Below are 22,104 nucleotides of genomic sequence, written 5' to 3'. Positions count from 1 at the left end.
AACTATATCCTGGACATTATTCCATTGCTCACTCAGTTTCGGGGTATTCTGTGCGCCTAGTTTGTATGACGCAGTAAACGTAGGACATGAATAATACCGAGCGTTACTATGCAAATGACGCACGGGTTGATGAATAATGCATGAGGAATATGCAGATGAGCGTAAGTCCCACTGAAGCGTCGCGACCGCCTCTCTCCGGCACAGCGCTATCATCATGGCGACGGGCGAAAGCTGAAGACCACCAAGAGCCTGCCTTACATCAGATTCCTCTCCCCCCCCACTCCCTTGACGTTCCTGGCTACTATTTTTTTTTGTCAGTCAATTTGTTTTGGATGCGGCTTTAACGGCAATGGCTGAGGTAACATTCCCGGCAGCGGAGACGGAGGCGGGAAAGCGAGCTCCCTGCACGGTGGGGCTGGCTGGCGGTGTGGAGCCCAAGTGCCAGTTAGCAAGCGCCCCGGTTGCCGGCGCCGCAGTGACGGTGGAGTCGGTCTCCCCTCAGCCGAAGCCCGTCCCCGGATGCGGCTCGAGCTCGGCGGTTGCAGGGAGGGGAGTGCGCGTCTTAAAGGTACGCTTCACAGTCTGGCGGATATGAATTGACCTCTGAAGAATACTTGTTCGAATCCTTAATGATGAATTTTTAAGTGACGCTGCTTCTCCAATTTAATATATTACCCCAAAAGTTGTTTATTGAGTCTGATTAGCTTAATTAGTAATTTAAGAACATAGATTTGACGTACTGAAACATTGAGATTTTCAACGCAGCGGATTCCAGGTGATCAGCTTTTCCCGTCTTTGAGCAGAGTAAACGCAGTGGAATTTCATTGTCGCGCTACCTTTAATTTAACTGTTAATGCTCATAATATTGGAAATACAGAAACTCTATTTGTAGATATTTTTTAAACAGCATATTATAATATTTACAAAGCTGGTCTTTACAGTTAATTTATGTAGTCCGCATATTGTAAAATAATTATAGTAACACAAATTGAAGGTAAATAGTTGTAAAATGTTGTGTCTCTCGTCTACTTTCTGTTATGAGTTGCACCATCCTCATATGTGGTCTAATATCTTGCTGAACAGCGAAACCTATAGGAACTACCAGTGGCTCGATCATCAGATGCAGAAAGTGTGAAGTAATGGGTGTTTCATGTGACTTAAAAATGTTATTCATCAATACCATTAAAACATTTTAATATATTTTATGACTGAAGCTTTAATTGGTGTTTGAAATGGGGGTGATGGCCTTCTAAAATGAGGCACAAAAAATGAAAGTGGCGAGTCAAATTCGCTGCATGTTCTGTTCCATCAGCACGCCTTGTGACTAGATACTCTTAACTGATTTCTTGTTCTCACTAAGTCTGTGGTAGGCAGAGTGACAGTTTTTTTTGCCTTTCACCCAGTAGCATTGGCCTCTTGGTTATATAATGTTGTTTTGTAAGAGGTTGGTTATTTAAAGCTCATTCACTCATTGTGTCCTTTTAAGAGAAAGATGGACACGTGTCGTCCATGATTTGTAGGTGACTTGAAAAGTACATATTAAAGCTTGGGTTTGGTGGGGTAGCAAGGTGATTAGAGTGAATCAATCTATATAGTAATTGGACTATTTTGTTAAAACCCAGAATGTAATTGTTTTGAAGATTTGTACTACTATGGAATATCCTATGGTGTTGCTTGTGGCTCAAAGGCTGGTGCTAGACTGCTATCCCCTCCCTCACTCCCTATCTGCCCAGGCCTGCTGTTAATCACAGCTTTCCTGTTCTATTAGAGCTTGTTTCTTCATTTTTGTGTCTTTTTCTGTGTAACACAACAAGCCTTGAGTAATTAGCATGCTTTCTACCACTATATTACATATCTGACGAAGCGTCATCGACTTGAAACGTTAACTCTGCTTTCTCTCCACAGATGCTGCCTGACCTAAGATTTCCAGCCTTTTCTGTTTTAATTCCAACACCCGCAGCATTTTGCTTTTGTACTATATTACATTTGTGAAAATGGTAGGGATTCCTGGCATTGGGGAGGATGGCTTATAATATCAACACTGTTCATCATTGACTTAATTCTGACACGTACTGAATTTTAGATTTCTGAGAATTTGTGCAAGTGGTTGTTTTATAAACTGAAATCCACTGCCTGCCTTTACTGGCATTGAAACGGAACCTCGTCACTTCATCACTGAATCGTCAACTGCCACATTACCTTTGATCAGTGAGATCCCCATAAAGTGACACTTATGAATTGATCATATGATTTACTAGTTTCTAATGAGATAGCTAGAATATGACAATCACAGAATGGCCAACAAGTTGCCTCAAAAGTTTATATAGACAGTTGCCTTACCAAGTGCTTTAGGCTGCTGAATTTGGCTAGCTATTACTGCAGAAAGTAATAGCTGAGCAGTCTAAAATGCACCTTTAATGTCCTTGTGAAGTATAATGTGCTTTGCATTTATTTCAATATAGGTCATTATGCCATGGGTGATGGGTTTTAATTTAAAGGAACACTTTCATCTTTCTGGAATTTTGTGGATAGATTGAAATTCTGTAGAATTGGCAGCTTTACTGACTATTACGCTGTAATAAAATTTCATTGCTCTGCAACATTCAAACTTTAATTTTATCAGAAGTATGAGATTTATTGTAGCAAATACATTTGATCCAGTGATCCATTTTGAACAATATGCAGCACCTAGTTTTCTCAGCCCCAGAAAAAAACCTTGCAAGATGTTTTCCCTGGATAATTTTACCCTTTTTAAATGCTAGTGTTCATTTACAGTTTGATACATTTACTCTCAACTCAATACAGATTGACATTCTTGGGGATTTATAACCCTGTTCTGCCAGTGAGACATGTTGTTATTTTGTCGCACTTCAGTGCATTTTGGGAGTGCAAATTACTGTGTTTTAATTACTACCAAGGTTTCATTTTCCCCCAGGAGTACTTTTTTAAAAAAAACTTAGTTTTGTATGAAAAAAGACATTTTTTTTGTCCAAATGTTTTTGGTTTTAAATGGGGCAATTAAAATTTTTACATGTCCCTGAAGTGAATTTTCTGGAATAAAGAAAAATGTAATTTAGCAAATCTACAGTGTGGACAAATAAAATAGGTTTGTAGATCCCAACATCGAGCATTGGAAGATGTGATTGTATAATGTTTGGGGTGTACTGAAAATTCTTTAAATAATATCAGTAGTATAAAATACATAACTTGATTCGCAACTCCTGAAAGCTGGTTCTTTCGTCCTCTCATCTTTGTCTCCCCAAATTCAATTTTTTAAAAAATAAATAATTTTATGTTGCAGCTTATGTGCATTTTATGCCACTTGGTCTGTTGTTCAGTAAGTATTTTTTAAATCAGCATTATTTAAGGCCTTTACTACTGGTGCAGCATACTTTTGGTTTCACAAATGTGTGTAATGTAGCCTATCTTATTTGGCACATGCTTCAAGCACCCTAACATTACTATTTCCATCTGTGCTTTAGTTTAGCTTAGAAACCTGAGCTTTGGATAAATGTTTGCTCAGACACATTCTGATACATTTTATCAATCTTTCCTTTCATAGAGGAACATGAAGCGCAATGCCAGCAGGAGTTGCCTTGGAAGGAAGAGTAGTCTGGGTGTACGAGAGAGAGAGTGGCTCAAAGGGGACGTACGAAAGGGATGTGTATATATTCATGGAAAGGAGATGGTGCCGGCGAATGTTTCTTCCTCCATCTCTTCCTCGGGTGCATTACTGTCATCCCTATCATGCTCTTCCTCATCATCATCTGGCCCGGACCTGCAGCTGATACTCTGCAGTACTGAAACCACTACAGCAGAGCTGTGTACTCAGGATAGGGATGACCTCTATCTGCAGCTTCATGGCGATCTCATCAGGTAGGAACAACCACCAAAAGAAATACTACTTGTCTGTAGGGAGCTCACTGGACTTTACCATGTGTACTTTTACAGTATTAAATGTTAAATGCTGGTAGCTTATTCAGAGCAATCCAGCGATGACATTTGGGTGACCAGTCAAAGTCACAGCCCTACAAAATGATGTAAGGGGAAAGGTTTTTTGAGTGGATAGCATGTTGACAGAATAAAAGTTAATAATCACCGAGATGCTTGTGATATATTTATGATACAAGAGGATTTAAATGACCTAAGCATGTAACTTAAAATTGCGCTCCTATTGTCTCTCAAAATTTGATAGGTAGTTCCAAATAATGTAATATGGCAACCTCTACATCCACGGCATTATTTAAACTTCTTCCTAAAGGTGATGATAAACCACTTCTTTAGGTGCTTCGTTGCCTTTGGAGATAGCAGCACAGCCTCCTTTATATTACTGCAGTAGATGTTAGTGATGCTGGCAACAATGTGCTGTAAATGTTTTTCAAAATGCAAGGATCAGCTTCCTCTTTCAATCGGGCTTTGTAATTGCTCCATGTTGTCCACTTTTAAATGAATTGCTCAAAACATAGAAAACAAAATGGAAAGTAGTTAAACTTATCACCAAAATTCATCCTACTAGTTGATCATTGCATGTGGGGAGTCGGGACCAAGTTCAGATGAAGTCGGTTTAGAGGATGTGGAATCATTGAATCCGGGCTCACAGATGTAATTCAGTCCTCCTCTTAAATTCATCCATTCTAACCCTATTTTTGTATAATACTTGCATAACCACAATGAGATATTGTTGAAGAAGCCTTGGCGAGTTGCTGTACTCTCTCTCTCTCTCTCTCTCTCTCTCTCTCTCTCTCGCACATCACAATGAGGCTCCTGATCTCCCCGCAGCCGGATGGCTGAGATCAACAACTTAGTGGCATGGAGGATTGAATTTACTTTTCTCACTGCTATGGTGCTCTGCTTTCGTGTTTTAGCGCATTGTGCCTCCATGTTGATTTGGTATCTAATATTTTAATTTCAAAATGGTGAGTGGCGACCTGCTGAATTTGTCTCCACATATTTGCTGGTATTAATGGAAAAGTGTAGAAAGCTAAAGCACCACTAGGAATTTGAACTAGTAATTAAAGAAAAACTTTCCCATTCAACTAATATAAACATATTTGGGAGGTAGGAACGGATTGAAGAAGGATGACCGTGTCTTATGTTTGTCGTCTTGGTACATGTGTCTAGCAAAAGAATGTTGAGCATACTGTAGGCACGCAGTGTACGAAACATATGTACAGAAAAAGACTAGCTGCTCCATAGAGTCTGTCCCAATCAGCTGTGTTGCAACTAGGCAAAATGACCCCAATGTTTCCCACTCACCAACAGCCATGTAATATCCTGGAAGAGGCAAATTTTTTAAAAACTCAGCCAATTTAGGGACAAAAGAATTGAGAAATTCCTCTTTGCAAGTTCCATGTAATAATGGTGACCACGAAGTACATCACCAAACATCCCACCTATCTTTTGTACGCAGCAATATCCGCCTCCTCACAAATTGTAGCTCCCTTTTGAACGCTTGCAGTGAATCTGCAATCATTGCACAAGCCGAAAATTTATTCCACGAGTCAGTGACCCTTGCAAAAGAAAAATCTTCTGACATCTAACTTAGCTTTATGCACATGTTTCAACGCCACCCCCCCCCCCGCCCCCCCGGCCCCATTCATCCTAACTTATCTAATTCAAATCATCTGTACACCATCTAATCTCCATCATTTTAAATACTTCAAACAAGTCTTGCCAAAGTCTATGGGGCTGAAATTGATCAAAGGCAAGTTCCGCCCATTTACCGTCGAAAAGACCGCTAAGATCCTGACAGTACTTTGGGCAGAACTTTGGTCAAGAAATAGAGAAAAAAATGCACGTTGGGAAAAATGGGCGTTCCACGTGGATTCTCGGTGGTCCTGGTCAAATTAAGTCCGAGGCTAGAGTCGGTCTAGGGAGGGCGAAAAACGCAGATAAATAAATAAAACATCGGAAAACATTCAGAGGACCCTTTTGCACTGAATCGCTGCAAAAGAATTGGAAAAAAAAGTTTACTTTTTGTGCAGGGTTTCATACCTACCGTCCATCGAAAGGCTGATCCGACTGGACGTTCCCCCGCCCCCCCCCCCCCCCCCCCCCCCCAAGTAGTACGGGGCACCGCTCCCACCAAACTTGGGTGGGAGCGGTTTTTGCAGCGTTGCACGCCAGCGGTCTGCTCCCCAGCGGTATTTCGAAACTGCCGGCGTAAGGCCCTGATGAAACTCCCAACAAATGGAAGACTACCCAAAACAAGGAAATACCGCTGTAAAACCCGGTAGTACCTGGCGGTAGGGCCATCAATTTCAGGCCCAAGGTTTTTTTTTTAAAAGAGTAAAAGGCCCTGCTCCCTGACGATAGCTAAGGGTTTTTACACTATGTATTAATCTAGTGGGCCTCCTCTGAACCTTTTCCAGGGCCTCTATAATCTCCCAAAATGTGAGTCAACCAAAACTGGACACAATATTCTAGTTGGGTCTTAACTTGGGTCTTGTGCAAGGATACTGCTTTTTGTTTTGTAATGGATCATCCCTAATACAGGTTGAACCTCCCTTATCCAGAACCCTCGGGACCTGACCTTTTCTGGATAAGGGATTTTTCCGGATGAGGGGTGATCACGTTAAATTGGATGGTACAGGTACTGAGCAAGGGGATCTTGGGGCTGGGAGTGCGGCAGAGAGATCATTGGGGGTGGGGTGGGGGGGGGGACGGCGGTGGATTGCGGCGTCAGGCCAGCGATTGTGGGAGTCGGCAGCAAGGAAGGACTTCAATTTGTTCATGTCGGAGTTCTGCGCATGCACCACCCGGTGGCTGGGAATGGTTCTCGACGAGGGGTGGTTCCGGATAAGGGAGTTCTGGATAAGGGAGGTTCAACCTGTACTCTTATTTGCTTTCACTTTAGCTTCTTGGTATTGATCATGGACTTTTTTTTGAGATTCATGCATTAAAACACCTATGATCTGTTACCACCGGCATATTTCTTTATTATTTACTCAAAATAAATCTGTTTATCTTGCTTTATTACTGACTTTTTAAATTTCTTCTGTGGAATATATGATACGGCTTCTTAAAATTCAGTCATGGTCATGGTCCAAAGTCCTACTGCTCCATAATGTAAGCTATATGTATATTGTACTGTTTAGTCCAAGTTAATTAGAGCCTATCTTGATTTATAATATCTACAGTTGCCCAAACTGTAGATTAATATATGTCGGCCTGTTTAGATTTCAATGTGACTGAGTTGGGAAGCAGACATCACTGACTTAAATTCTGCACGATTTATTTATTGTTTCTACAATTCATAATGCAGTATTATTATTAGATAACCTTCAAAATCCTGCCCTTCCGAGCATCATCTGGGTCTGTATACCCGCACAATAACTTTGATTTTCAGTTCCTCATCCAGGTTGACAACCTGACTTGACATTTCTGGCCTACCACAGGCTTCCCTTGTCTGGCGACAATAACTTTACCTATTCTGCTCAGACTTTTATTACCCACTTGTTTATGACCAGTTTTCTTCCTTATCTTATTTTGAACCATCCTCAAGGCCATTTTGCTTATCAGTTTTCTTCCTTATCCTGTGTTAACCATCCGCAAGGTTCTTTTGCTTATTACCACTTTGGTGGATTATTGTCTGACAGTTCAAAGGTACTAGTTATAAGTTTTTACGCATAAGAAAAAGTCATCCTGATATGAATGATTGACTGCAGAGTTCAAACATTCATTTTGGCAGTTCACAACTCGTTTTAAGCAATACAATTATTTCAAGCAAATACAGAATACAACTGCATTAGGTGACAGAAAACACAATTTATACATACAGTAGCATTTCACAATATGTAGGTAACATGCTGTGCCAATGCCCGACCATGTTGGCATCAGCCTTATGAGTGCAACTAACAATCCTAACCCTAAATGGAGTTATTGGAAATGCGAGAAGGAAAAAAATGTAGAAGGAAACTGATATCCAAAATGTTCCAAGAATAAAAGTACCATTGCAAATTTATTCAGAATACAAGATATTTTGACAATAAGAAAGGACTAATGTATCTGAATAAGTCCTGTTGCTTTTTCGTAGCTCAAACCCACCTATCTGGCTTCACACACTATCCCTCAATGCCTTCTTACCTCTTGAGCATTGTTTACTTCCAAGGCTTTCCCTGGTAACTTATTCCACAACTCTCTCTTTTTTTAAGTGACAATTTCTACCTGACTTCGCTTCTTCCTAAATAACTAACTTTTTTTTAACTGTTACTTGTCCCATACTAATTATTTTACACTTATCCATATTGAATTGCATCAACTCCTTTTGGCTGGATTGTATACAATGCAATATGGTTGCATTATAACTCATTATTTGCTCTGCCTCCGAATATTCCATTTTCCAACATGGAGATTTTGCTTATTACACTTTCCTTGAAATTATACTTTTTGATGATCGCAAGGGTTCTAAGACTGACTTCTGAGCTACTCGCCAACTTTTTCCAGCCTTTGAGAAATTCCAATTCATGGCTACTCAGTGTTTCCTATTTTTAAGCCAATTTTCTGTCTACTCTTCCCACTATGTGATTCTTTTCTGTAGCCATTAATTTCAGATGTAGAATCTTGTCAAAAGATTTTTGAAAATCTGTGTATAATATCAACTTCATTTCAGTAATGTTTTTGAAAAATCTACTAGGTCCTTAAGCATGATCTCTCTTTCCTGTATTCTTGCTGCCTGTCCTTTTAAACAAGTTATGCTTTTCCAAGTGTTCACCCAGGGGATCTCCAGATTGGTTTTAAAGTCTCCCTACAATACATGTTAATCTTGCTGGTTTCCAGATAGGTCTTTTAACCCTTTCTTAATCCTGGGAAATCTCCCAGATTTCTGAACATGTCAGTTCGAGCTCGACCGGTTTTGGTCCCCGTCACTTTTTAAGTCCAGATACATAGTCTGATTTATTTTTTGTTGCAATCATGCTCTTTGTTTTTTACATACTGCCTTGATCCTTCTCTGTTCTCCATGGAAATCTAGTGAGTGTATTGGGCATTTTTTTCACTACTTCCTGTGTGACGTAACTAATAACTTGGTTGTGATTTTTGTCCTTGGATTCTGGCTTTAAACTGTCACTTTTTGCTGCTCAGATAGAAACATAGAAAATAGGTGCAGGAGTAGGCCATTCGGCCCTTCGAGCCTGCACAACCATTCAATAAGATCATGGCTGATCATTCACCTCAGTACCCCTTTCCCACTTTCTCTCCATAACCCTTGATCCCTTTAGTCGTAAGGGCCACATCTAACTCGAATGAACTGGCATCAACAACTCTCTGCAGTAGAGAATTCCACAGGTTAACAACTCTGAGTGAAGAAGTTTCTCCTCATCTCAGCCCTAAATGGCTTACCCCTTATCCTTGACTGTGTCCCCTGGTTCTGGACTTCACCATCATCGGGAACATTCTTCCTGCATCTAACCTGTCCAGTCCCGTCAGAATTTTATATGTTTCTAATGAGATCCCCTCATTCTTCGAAACTCCAGTGAATACAGGCCTAATCGATCCAGTCTCTCCTCATATGTCAGTCCTGCCATCCCGGGAATCAGTCTGGTGAACCTTCGTTGCACTCCCTCAATAGCAAGAATGTCCTTCCTCAGATTAGGAGACCAAAACTGAACACGCTATTCCAGGTGAGGCCTCACCAAGGCCCTGTACAACTGTAGTAAGACCTCCCTGCTCCTATACTCAAATCCCCTAGCTATGAAGGATAACATACCATTTGCCGCCTTCACCGCCTGCTGTACCTGCATGCCAACTTTGAATGACTGATGTACCATGACACCCAGGTCTCGTTGCACCTCCCCTTTTCCTAATCTGTCGCCATTCAGATAATATTCTGCTTTCGTGTTTTTGCCCCCAAAGTGGATAACCTCACATTTATCCACATTTTTTTGCATCTGCCATGCATTTGCCCACTCACCTAACCTGTCCAAATCACCCTGCAGCCTCTTGGCGACCTCCTCACAGCTCACACCGCCACCCAGCTTAGTGTCATCTGCAAACTTGGAGATATTACACTCAATTCCTTCATCTAAATCATTAATGTACATTGTAAATAGCTGGGATCCCAGCACTGTGCCTTGCGGCACCCCACTAGTCACTGCACAGCTCCAGTGCAACCCTGATTATAATCGCTCAACCATTGGTCGTTGAGCCTTCTGTTGCCTAGGCCCGAAGCACTGGCATTCCCTGCCTAATCCGCCTCTCTACCTCTCTTTCCTCCTTCAAGACGCTTCTTAAAACCTACCTCTTTGACCAAGCTCTTGATTCCTGCCCTAATTTATGTGGCTTAGTGTCAAATTTTTTGTCTCGTAACACTCTTGTGAAGCACCTTGGGACGTTTCACTAAATTAAAGGCACTATATAAATACAAGTTGTTGAATAATTTTAATACTTATACATTGACATACTGTACAGCTTGGACCTATTGAGCAAAAGCTGCGACTGCAAGCCTATACATTTATCAGCATGAGAATTTTTACTGTCTTGTAAATGTGCCAACTTTGTGCACTTATCATAATTTCTGCAGTTATCTTGCAGTTAATTTTATTCCTTACTTTTGAACAGCTGGTCTACTGTAATGAATTCTTAACGTGTTAAAGTTTTCTGTGGGTAATGTGGTGAATTGTGGTAGAAACATTTGCATATGTAAAAGAGTTCGGTGATTAAAGCTCTGTAAAATACTAAATACACAATTATTGTCAGTTTTGACAGCTGAGAGATTCATTTGTTTTAGTATACATTAAACATGTTTGCAATGAGCTATTTTAAATTTGGTAGTTCACAAGATAATTACAGATGAGGAATACCATTCAGCCCATTTGAGCTCATCCATTCAGACCCTAAAGTCCCCCATTGCAGCAACATGTTAAATCTTGGATGATTCTAGAATTTTTGCCACCACTACTCTATTTAGGAGTCCATTTCATGTAATGATGACTCTGTGAAGAAAAACTTTGTAATATCAGTCCTAAACTAATTTGACCCATTGTCCTATTCCTGCAATTTAATTTAAAGTGATTTTGCAAGTTTATCTTTTAACATAAGAACATAAGAATTAGGAGCAGGAGTAGGCCATACGGCCCCTCAAGCCTGCTCCGCTATTTAATATGATCATGGCTGATCCGATCATGGACTCGGGTCCACTTCCCTACCCGTTCCCCATAACCCCTTATTCCCTTATCGGTTACGAAACTGTCTATCTGAGTAAATTTACTCAATGAGCTTCCACAGCTCTCCAAGGCAGCGAATTCCAGATTCACAACCCTCAGAGAAGAAATTCCTCCTCATCTCAGTTTTAAATGGGCGGCCCCTTATTCTAAGATCATGCCCTCTAGTTCTAGTCTCCCCTATCAGTGGAAACATCCTCTCTGCATCCACCTTGTCAAGCTCCCTCATAATCTCATACGTTTCGATAAGATCACCTCTCATTCTCTGAATTCCAATGAGTAGAAGCCCAACCTACTCCACCTTTCCTCATAAGTCAACCCCCTTATCTCCAGAATCAACCTAGTGAACCTTCTCTGAACTGCCTCCAAAACAAGTATATCCTTTCTTCAATATGGAAACCAAAACTGTACGCAGTATTCCAGGTGTGGCCTCACCAATACCCTGTAGCAAAACTTCCCTGCTTTTATACTCCATCCCCTTTGCAATTAAGGCCAAGATTCCATTGGCCTTCCCAATCACTTACTGTACCTGCATACTAACCTTCTGTGTTTCATGCACAAATACGCCCAGGTCCCGCTGTACTGCAGCACTTGCAATCTTCCCCCATTTAAATAATAACTTGCTCTACAAGTTTTTTTTCTGCCAAAGTGCATAACCTCACACTTTCCAACATTATACTCCATCTGCCAAATTTTTGCCCACTCACTTAGCCTGTCTCTGTCCTTTCCATACTGTTTACTATCTTGTATACATTTCAGACGTCTCATTTCAAAGCTGAAAAGCTCAAGTTTGTCTGGCCTTTCCTCATAACTCAGATCTCTGAGATTGGGGAATCATCCTTGTAGCTCTTCGCCAGGGCTTGAATGTCTCCATTATTTCTTGGAGGCCAGAACTGCAAACAGTACTCGAGGTGCGGTTTGACCAGTCACGTACAGTTTTATCACTGACTTGTATTCTACTGTTCTAGCTATAATGATTGATATTCTATTTGCTTTGTTGATTACTGTTTGGCATAAGTTGGGCACTTCAGTTGAGTGAAATAAGCCACCTAGGTCATTTTCAACTTCATCCTTCGCTATTTCAACACCATTCTTGTGAGTATGTGAAATGTCTTTGGTCAATAGTTAAAATTTTAAGGTTGTTTAACATTGAGTGGCTAAAACTTTGTGCTGATAACAAATAAAGATACAATACTTATCTGGTTCCCTGATGACTTAGTTGGTAAGTGCACTGCTCGATGCGCTTCTGTGCCATAGAGACAAGGAAGGGTTCAGGGCCATCCCTGTTCCATGCTGAATTTAGCAGGGTGTTAGTAGAGGCAATCTACTTGGCCTGAATACTGCTGGATGAGAGAAGGAAAATAATTATCCAGGATAGACTGGAATATGGATGCTAGCCGAGCACAGGATTTGGGTGTGCTGTGATGTCAATCAAGTTGAATAGCCTACTAACATTTACTGTCTTGCCGCACATACCGAGAATGGTCACTTGAATAAGTTATGGGACGCCACTGACAATCATTGAACCATAGCCCAACATTAGTAAGCACCTTCAGGAGGGGAGGACAACAGTAAGTGTAGTAATTGAGATTTTTAATGCATTCACCTTCATATATAATGGGGTAGGATAATAGGATTTCCTTTGTGCACGTGTAATGAAATTATAAGATTAAAAAAAATAAAGAACATGTTTATGATTGTTATAAATAACATGCAAAGAAAGCTTTTTCCCATGGTTTGTCTGTCTAAGCATAATTATTATTCAAGTAATAAATTCCAGTGTGGCAACAATGTAATATTGTATAATAGAGTTAAATTCCTGAACCATAAGTCTGGTTTTACCTGATTTTTAATGTTTAATATTCTCAAGATAATTCACTGGTGGATGTTTCCTGGGGAAAGCAGTATCTTTAAACACAACACAATGCACCAGAGACCATACGGATAACCACCATTAGTATAACCTCCTATCTATGCTTAAATGCCACTAAATTCCAACTTGTCATTGTTTCAGGCTGAAGGAAATTGTTAAATTTAGTTTCAAGCAAGGTACTTATACAGAGTACATATACTTGAGGAACAATTTAAACTTTGTCTGCCCGTTGGAAATCACCCAGGAAACAAACCCACTGATGTCCCATTTTCTACCCAGTCTTCAATTTTAATCTGCTCTTCTGAGCAGATGAGAAGGACACTTTCTGGAAATCCGTAGGGTCCTTCTTTAGATATGCAGATCAGACTCCGATGATGTCACCAGAGCCCTATTGCTATTTTAACCATGGGCTTGAGCGGCAAAGTAGTTATGGCTTTTACTTCAGGTCAACTGAGCTGGAAGAGAAGCTGGGACCAGAAGAGCTAAAGCAGTAAATCATAACCTTTTTAAAACAACATATCTTTCCTTGTTGGGTCCATGAGGAGCAGGAGTGCCCCTGCAGACCCCATAATGAAATTTTAGGCCTCTCCTGCCTCGGGCTAACCCCCCCCCCCCCACCTTAACGGAGTGCTGGGGTCCATTCCTTCGGCCTTCTGCTGCCAGACATTGCACTTCTGTCTGCTGACCAGCTATAGCTTCCTACTGGTTTTGGACAGGGAGCTGACCAGGGGCATACAGATGAGGCCTGGGTGTTAAAATTGCCTAGGCTGCATGCTGCTGAGGTCAGGATGGTTTGCCGCCTGTCCCATCCTGAGTTAAATTCCGGGATTGAGAAACTGTCTCTTGTAAACTTCCCAATGTGATGGTTATAGGTGGGTGATAGAACATTCCTGTAACCAATTCAAGAAACCCAACTGAACAGAAATGAACATTGATTACTTAACCAAAAAATTGATCAAAGTCTGTAATATATATTCCAACTCAAATGCCTTTGAAAAACTCAGTCAAGTTCAGACACCAAGGTGTACCCCATTAATACCAAGCAATTGGGTAATCGCATGCTCTTATAGCAATCACTGGATAGCAATCAGGGATTGGAACCTTGTGTATATTTCCCTCTTTATTCACTCTGCAATCTAAAGGGTGCTGAGGCCAATTGTAGTTTCCTGACTGATGGTTTGGCTAAGATGAGCTAATTCAGCACTTCTCCAAGGTTGTGTGCGATGTACTTGATCTGTGTGATTTAGCTGCTCAATGCTTTAACCATCTTCATTAATCCTCCGAAGTCTCCCCCGTCCCCCTATCCTCCAGCTTGCCTCAAATCTGCAGTTGTATTGTGCCAAAACTTCTAGCATTTTGTAGAAATGTACCTTTGTCCTCAGGGGGTCAGGATAAAATTGCTTTGTCATGCTGAAATAAAAAATGTCTCCATTGATTTTTGAGATTGCTGGAGATGAACCTTTTTCCCCCTGAAATTACTGGGAAAGGTTCTTGTAGCAGCGTAACTTCCTTTCTAAATTCTACTTGTGTTTTTGAAGAAATTATTACCTTATTCTTGATGCTATTTTTTGACACTTTTTCCTGTTTATAGGAGAATGAATCCGGATGAGAGACCTCTGCAAATCCTTTACGATTATCTATCTGGATTAGGTTTCCAGGATCCAGTGCGGATACAAGAGGAAGGAGCCGTGGCTGATCTGAGCTGCATGATTAGATACTTTCATGGTAGGATTTCATATGTTATTTATTAAAGGATTTTAGAGGCAAGAGCTGCAAATAGTTTTGCTGTTTCAAATCTGGGAAAAACCGAATACCTCTGGAACCCTAATTGACAGTGCTTGGGTTGTGCACAATAAAGTATTTTTGTAATTCCGCTATCTGGTAGTAGAACACATGGTTTTCAACCAAATGCTTGGAATTTTAGTACCTGAAGTATTGGTCGCTAGATACTGCTTGCCTATTGGGGGTGAATTTTGTTACTTTGTCAAATCACTAATCATGCTTTGCTAGGGTGGCCTGCTACTCTTTGGGAGAGGGAAACATGGATAGTTGTCTCTTCCTATTCAAAATGATCTTGTCAGCTGATCATGGAATAACATTGGTCACGGAGCTGTTTATCGCTCAGCCTTTTGCAGCATAATAGGGATGTATTCAGGGAGAGAAATAGTTCCCGTGTGGAGTTGATTTGAAGAGTTTGAGATGGATAGAAGTAAAATAACGAAGTAAAGTACTGCAGATACTGGAAATCAGAAACAAAAACAGAAAATGCTGGGAACACTCAGTAGGCCACACACAGTCCCTTCCTCAGAACTCGATGATTAAAATAAAATTTGAAAAATTACAGAAAAAGTCATGAAAAAAAGAACTTGCATTTATTTAGTGCTTTTCATGGCCTCTGGTCATCCCAAGGTGCTTCGCAGCTAGAAGATCTCAAGGCTGACAGCTGGGCACACAGGCACCTGCAGAAATGCTCCAGCTTCTTGCCCTATTTCCGTGGATGTGTGCACATGTTGGGTGCACTGCTCCTGTGATGCGCTGGGATGGCATCCAGGAAGATTGGCACTGTAATGTCAGCTTCATGTGCTTCCAGGTTAAGCATAGCGTTGTGCCTTAACCTTAGAATGCCATTGTCACATTTTTGTTTCTCTCACCAGCAATCCATAAGTTCTGGAATTTAAAAAATGAATAGCAGGGAGAGTCTGAAACAAAAACACAAAAACCTCAAATGCACACGTTCAGTCAGCATCTGGAAAAAAAATCGGTGTACATTTTGGATGGCCGCTAATCCATTCGGGGTCTCTGATTGATGGTATCATTCAATGTGTAGTTTCTGTGCTTTAGGCTTGTGATCATAGGATTAAGGTTGCTCAAACTAATTTCATGACAAATTTGTACATCTATGAGAAAGAGACCATACTGAAAGGTTAATGTACTAATCCACTCTACCACACAGCCTTATTGTTTTCTTAACTGATTTCTGGACTCTGTGCATTTGACCTCAACGTAACAGGTAGCTCAGGATAAAGCAATCCACAGTTTTATTAACATTGCATGTGACTTTAATTTTGCTAAGGTTTACTTTGTCCACTTCAAGGTCTCTCCAAGTTTATACCATGAAATGTACACCTGTGTGGGAACAGCACCTGGTCTGCAAATCTATAGAAATGTACACTGCTTTTGAGTCTATAAGGTGTAGCTAGTGCATTAACATGCCACTTACTCATTTAGGAACAGGTGAGATTGATTAAACGTGATGGAATTATTTCTCTTTTTTTTCATAAGACTGACATTTGTTAAACTCTTTGATTTGCTAATTGTTTAGCAGTAATGGGTTCTAATTTTTTATGAGTAATCTTTTTAAAATTCTGTTCTGTAAGCTTTGTTTATTAGGTGCTTGTACCTTTTGGTACTGGATCTATAGTTTATACAATCAATATCTTGAGGTCAGTAGAGAGAGATAAAACATTCACTGAATACAAGTTGTATGTTTGAGAATCTTGCATGAGATCTGGTTTAAAAAAAATTGCAGCTGATTTTTAAGTGTGAATTTCTTGCTAGTATCTGAATTTTGGCAGGAAAATGCCAAAATTCCTTCACCACTATTAGTAATAAGATTAGCTAATCAGAAATGTATTTACTGGAGTTAAAAATTCATCGGCTAACCACTAAATAATACTTCATAGGAGCTTGGAAGTGTGTGAATACTCTTCTTTTCCTTTATTAATGTCAAACTGTCCCCTCCACCCCTCACACCTTCCACCCCTCCCCTCTTTTCCCCAGCCTGTTATCAGTGAAAGTGCCTTAGCTTAGCGCAGTCAGTGAGTGGCTTCATATGAAATTAGATCAGGATTCATTTTAATTTTGGTAGTGGGAATGCTGCAGTTGGCCTCGCTGTCTTTGGGCTTTGAATTAGGAGCAGCCTATGTTTTTTTTTCCCTAATTGTTATCTGGTGACTGCTGCTGGAAAATCTGCAGGTGTCTGATGATGATGGGATTTGGCTTAGCTGTGATTCTTTGAATGATTGAACAGCCTGAACCATTCAACATCATTGAAAGAAATGAAGTACTGGAAGGCTGCTGCCTGCTCTCCTATTACCGTGCTTTCAGGAGAACTTGGGGGAAAATACAGTGAAGGGGGAAGTACTTGTTGAAATTTTTAATTGTTTTCTCATAAGAGTACAGAGTATTAAAAAATTAGATGAATTAATGCAGCAGAATTGCATACAGAATACATCTTTCTACTACTCGAATATGATTGATCTCCCCAAGTCACCAATCTGACCAGGTAATTGCCAGGTCACAAGCAGAGATATTTATCATCCGTTTTGTAACAGATTTTAGGCTTTATTTTCAAAAATTGTATATTTAAATGATTCTTTTAGTCCAAGGAAATCCAATACAAGTCTTCCTGTCAAATTTGTGAAAATATATTTCCACTATTTTTTCATAAGCTCATTTGAAAGATAGCAGTTGAATCAAATTAATGTGATGTCACAGAGCTAAAATGGAATTTGGATGATGTGTGATCTGAAGCACGATTATTGTAATTAATTATTGAGTGTTTACAATATATTCTTGTACAAACATTTTCTTACTATTGCTGTGCATTTTTCTGTTATCGAAGGCGTGCGTAATTGAAGTGAGCGTTTCCAGTGATCAGAATGCAGGCCGTGGGACCTGAACAGATTTTTAAAAAATTCTTCCTCGACATTGACATGTGCAGCACAAGTGGTGGTGATCATGTTCGAGTACCTTACTCCGCTTGCTATTCTTTGTGTATTCGCAGCCTCTTCAGCTGTAGGGGCATCATAGCCAAGCCTGAGCCTATTTTTACCTGATGTCAATGTACACAGACATTCTCTGAAGGGCAACTGGATAGGACTCCATAGTGGGAACCTTGGCTAATTTCTCCCCTTAGCTCATGGACCTAAAGACAATTGTAGTGCACCCACCGCTGCTCTGGCTGAGAGCATCAAACTCTCTGCAGATTAGGGATTGCCCCTAGAACCTTTCTGACTTCGTATCACACTGCACAGTGCATCATGACCATTTAGTGACTGTGAATACTCTCAACACAGTTCTTTAATATGCTATGAGTTTTGAGTACATACTTTGCTGCATTCTACAGCACTTGACATAGTACCACTGATTTTCAGTAATATTTGAAAACTAACACAAAAATAAATTTTCTGTTAACAATCTGAATACTGCTTGTGTCTTACATTTCTGAAAGAACTTGGGTTTATATAGCACCTTTCATGACCTCTGGGTGTCCCAAAGTGCATCAGTCTTTGAAGTACTTTTTGAAGTGTAGTCACAATTGTAATGGAGGGCAACATTGACAATTTTCATTGTGAGGTCCCATAGTAAATAACCAAATAATGTGTTTAATGATGTTCGTGGATAAATATTGGCCAGGACAGTGGAAAAATTTCCCTGCTCCTCTTTGAATAATGATGAGGGATCTTTTATGTCCACCTGAGGGGAGATAGGGTTTTGGTTCACTGTATTGTCTGAACTATAGCACCATAATGCAAAACAGCTGGTGCAGAACTGAAATGTCGACCTAGATTTTTCTCAAGTCTTGATTGGTTTATGGACCAAGTTTTGATTCTACATATTTATGTAAGCTGATTTATTTAGCGGCGAGTTTATTTGCATTAGATTTATTTGTAAACAGTTGTCCAAAATACAAATTAAATTCATCATGATTTGCTTTTCTTCTTGCCAGAATAGTGATTTATCTCTCGAACATTGCCTAGCTCAAAGTAGATGTGATCATAAATTCATGGAATGATTTTTTTTCAACAATTGTTCCACAGTGTGTGGGCTGAATTTTCCTTTTAAATCGCCCCCACCTGATCCTTAGCAGTGTTCCGGCAGTTGTGTCTTTTTCAACCGCCGGAATGCCGGTAGTGCGTGCACCTGCAGTTTTCGGGTGCTCCATGGCGGAGGCAAAGTGGCGCGGGAGTGAAGTGCGGTGTGCGGCAGAGGAGGCCAATCGACTCGGGAATCTTTGGCTGCCAAGTTGTGCACGCGCGGCTATCGAGCCCCCTCCCCCCCCACGAGAGACCAGGGACTGTCTGCCTGAGATTGCGGTAGGGAGGGAAGTTGGGGGGGGGGGGGGGGCCGAAAAGAGTGAGATCGGGGGGGGCGGAGGAAGTGAGATCGCTGTGTTGGGGGGAGGGAAGTGAGATCGCTGTGGGAGGGGGAGAGATCACTGCGTGGGGGGGGAAGGGAAGTGAGATCACTGTGGGAGGGGGAGAGATCGCTGCATTGGGGGGGGGGGGAAGTTAGATCGCAGTGGGGGGGGGGAAAGAGAGGGGAAGAGAGTGAGATCACTGGGGGGGGGGTGGCAAGAGAGTGAGATCGCTGTGGGGGGGGGAGGGGAAGAGAGTGAGATCTGTGGGGGAGGGAGTGAGATCGCGGTGGGGGGGGAGAGAAAGAGAGTAAGATCACGGGGGGGGGGGAAGAGAGTGAGATCGCTGTGTGGGGGGGGCGGGGCGGGGAAAAAGAGTGAGATCACTGTGTGGGGGGGGTTGGAAGAGAGTGAGATTGCTGTGAGGGGGGAGGGCAGGGAAAGAGTGAGATCGCTGTGTGGGGGAGAAAGAGAGTGAGATCGCTGTGGGAGGGGGAGAGATCGCTGCGTGGGGGGGGGGAGGGAAGTTAGATCGCAGTGGGGGGGGGAAGAGAGAAAGAGAGTAAGATTGGTGGGGGGGGGTGAGTGGAGAGTGAGATCGCAATGGGGTGGGGGGGGGGGGAAAGTGAGATCGCTGTGTGGGGGAGGGGGGGGAAGGGTGAGATCACTGTGTGGGGGTGGGGGGCGAAAAGCGAGTGAGATCGCTTTGTGGGGGGGGGGGGAAAGAGAGTAAGATCACTAGGGGGTGAAACAGACTGGCGGGGGGGGAGGGTGAGTGAGAGAAACTAAAGGAATAAATAAGGCTTTATTAGACCATTTATATTATTGCCAACACTAGAAAATACTACAATCCATTTAAAAATACATCAAACTGTGGAGAACTATAAAGATCTGTGTAATATCAAACAAACCTGTCAGATCTGTATCCATACCGCCCACTTAAGATCCACTAAGACCTTTTTCAGGGCGGTATTAAGGTCCAGTGGTAAACGGATCTTAATGATGAAACTTCTATTTTGGACGGTATTTGGGCGGTAATGACTGGAATTTACCGCCGGGCGGTATCTGGGCGGTAAATGTGGTTTTTTTTCAATGAAACTTGTATTTCTGGGCGGTAAATGGGCGATTTGAGAGGAAACTCTAGCCCTGTGTTTTTTGACATTGTCACAAGCTGATATCTTAGCATGATTTGTTCACGTTCTGCAGTTAAGAGTCCTGTATAACATTGTTAAATATTGGCTTTGTTTTTAGAGGATATCTTTGCCATAATTAGTTGGGATATTTGTCATGCTGGGGAGGAGCACAGGAGAGCACCTCCTTTATTACCAGAATGTTCTTTGGCAAGCAAGCTAAACTGAGTAGTCGTGCTCCATCAATAGTAAGGGATGTTAAAGATGGGTAAAATAAAAATGAAAACATGGTTAGTGATTTTAATTCTCTTTGCATTTTAACTATTTGTAAAGTAAAAGTTGCAGATTGCTAGACATGATGTATGTCTCAACAGAATCACTTTTTTTTTCTTGGCCAGGATATATTGCTGATTCAGGGTTTCACTGCTACATGATCAGCAGACCAGCTAGACTGCAGACTGTTTATAGAGAGCACCCAGTATTTGTATTTCACCTTCAGTTCAGCTGTGCCTTGCAACAATGGTGACACTTTATCTAAAGCAGTAGACCCTTTACAGATATCCAAGATCTTTTTTTATTATCCAGCTCAAGAGTACTACTGGGATATAGCTGCACAAGCAGGTTAGCAATCAATATGGCAGACCCTTTGCCATAACAGAATAGAACTTGATGACCTGCATACTAGCAGTCTGTTCTTTAGGCTCACCTTGCATACAGCTGAGTAAGGATCTTGAATCAAATTAAGTTATTGGCAAACAATGTACTTGCAGTGGCGCTGCATCTCATTGGACCGGGTAATAATACAGGCACATTTACAACCCGCTAACAGTTAGAAAGAGGAAGCAAATACTCGGAGGAAAATACGTTTTCCAGTCGTGCGCTTATATGAAGTGTATTGCTGTGCTAGTCAGCAATCGATCTGAGGACAGCTGATAAATAATAATTTGCTCCCTAGACCTGTTCTCGGGGTGTTTTGAATTGGCAATTTTAGGGAAGGTGTCCAAGAGTAGCAAGTTCCCACAATATCTATGTCTATAATTATATAATAATTTCAGTATATATGGGTACCTGTTTCAGTGAAAAAACTCATGATAACATTATCCCTATCAGGAACGGTAGCATAGTGGTAATGTTAATGGACCAGTAATCCAGAGGCTTGGACTAATGATCCAGAAACGTGAGTTCAAATCCCACCATGGCAGCTGGGGAATTTAAATTCAGTTAATTAAATAAATCTGGAATAAAAAGCTAGTATCAGTTTTGGTGACCAGAAAACTATTGGATTGTCTTAAAAACCCACCTAGTTCACCAATGTCCTTTTTAGGGAAGAAAATGTGCCAGCCTTACCTAGCCTATATGTGACTCCAGTTCTACAGCAATGTGGTTGCCTAGCAAGCGCCACTCAGTTGTAACAAAACCGCTACGAAAAACAAAGAATAATAAAACCGGACAGACCACCCCCAGCATCGACCTCTGCACCAGCTACAGACACGACAATGACACACCCATCCCAGTCGACCCTGCAAAGTCCTCCTCGCCAACATCTGGCGACTTGTGCCAAAATTGGGAGAGCTGTCCCACTGACGAGTCAAGCAACAGCCTGCCATAGTGATACTCTCAGAATCATGGAAACCTCCTGCTGATTACAGTTACTGCCCTCCCTCAGCTAAATCCTAATGTTGAACACCACTTGGAAGAAGCACTGAGGGTAGCAAGGGCACAGAATGTACTGTGGGTGGGGGACTTCAATGTCCATCACCAAGAGCGGCTCGGTAGCACCGCTACTGACCAGGCTGGCTGAGT

General features: G+C 41.4%; 1 protein-coding gene across 1 annotated transcript in view; it reads left to right on the top strand.

Annotated features, from left to right (window-relative positions):
- The first annotated feature begins 207 nt into the window (after window positions 1-207).
- Window positions 208-22,104, top strand: part of phlpp2 (PH domain and leucine rich repeat protein phosphatase 2) — a 214,526-nt gene continuing 192,629 nt past the window's right edge. Inside the window, exons 1-3 of the mRNA XM_070896972.1 lie at window positions 208-568; window positions 3,563-3,876; window positions 14,624-14,757. Of these exons, the coding sequence (XP_070753073.1) occupies window positions 350-568; window positions 3,563-3,876; window positions 14,624-14,757 (667 nt within the window). The 5' untranslated portion in view covers window positions 208-349. The remainder of the gene's footprint in view (window positions 569-3,562; window positions 3,877-14,623; window positions 14,758-22,104) is intronic.

This window comes from Pristiophorus japonicus, chromosome 13 (assembly GCF_044704955.1).
Source record: "Pristiophorus japonicus isolate sPriJap1 chromosome 13, sPriJap1.hap1, whole genome shotgun sequence".
NCBI classification, from domain to species: domain Eukaryota; kingdom Metazoa; phylum Chordata; class Chondrichthyes; family Pristiophoridae; genus Pristiophorus; species Pristiophorus japonicus.
This window is presented reverse-complemented; position numbering and strand designations above follow the sequence as displayed.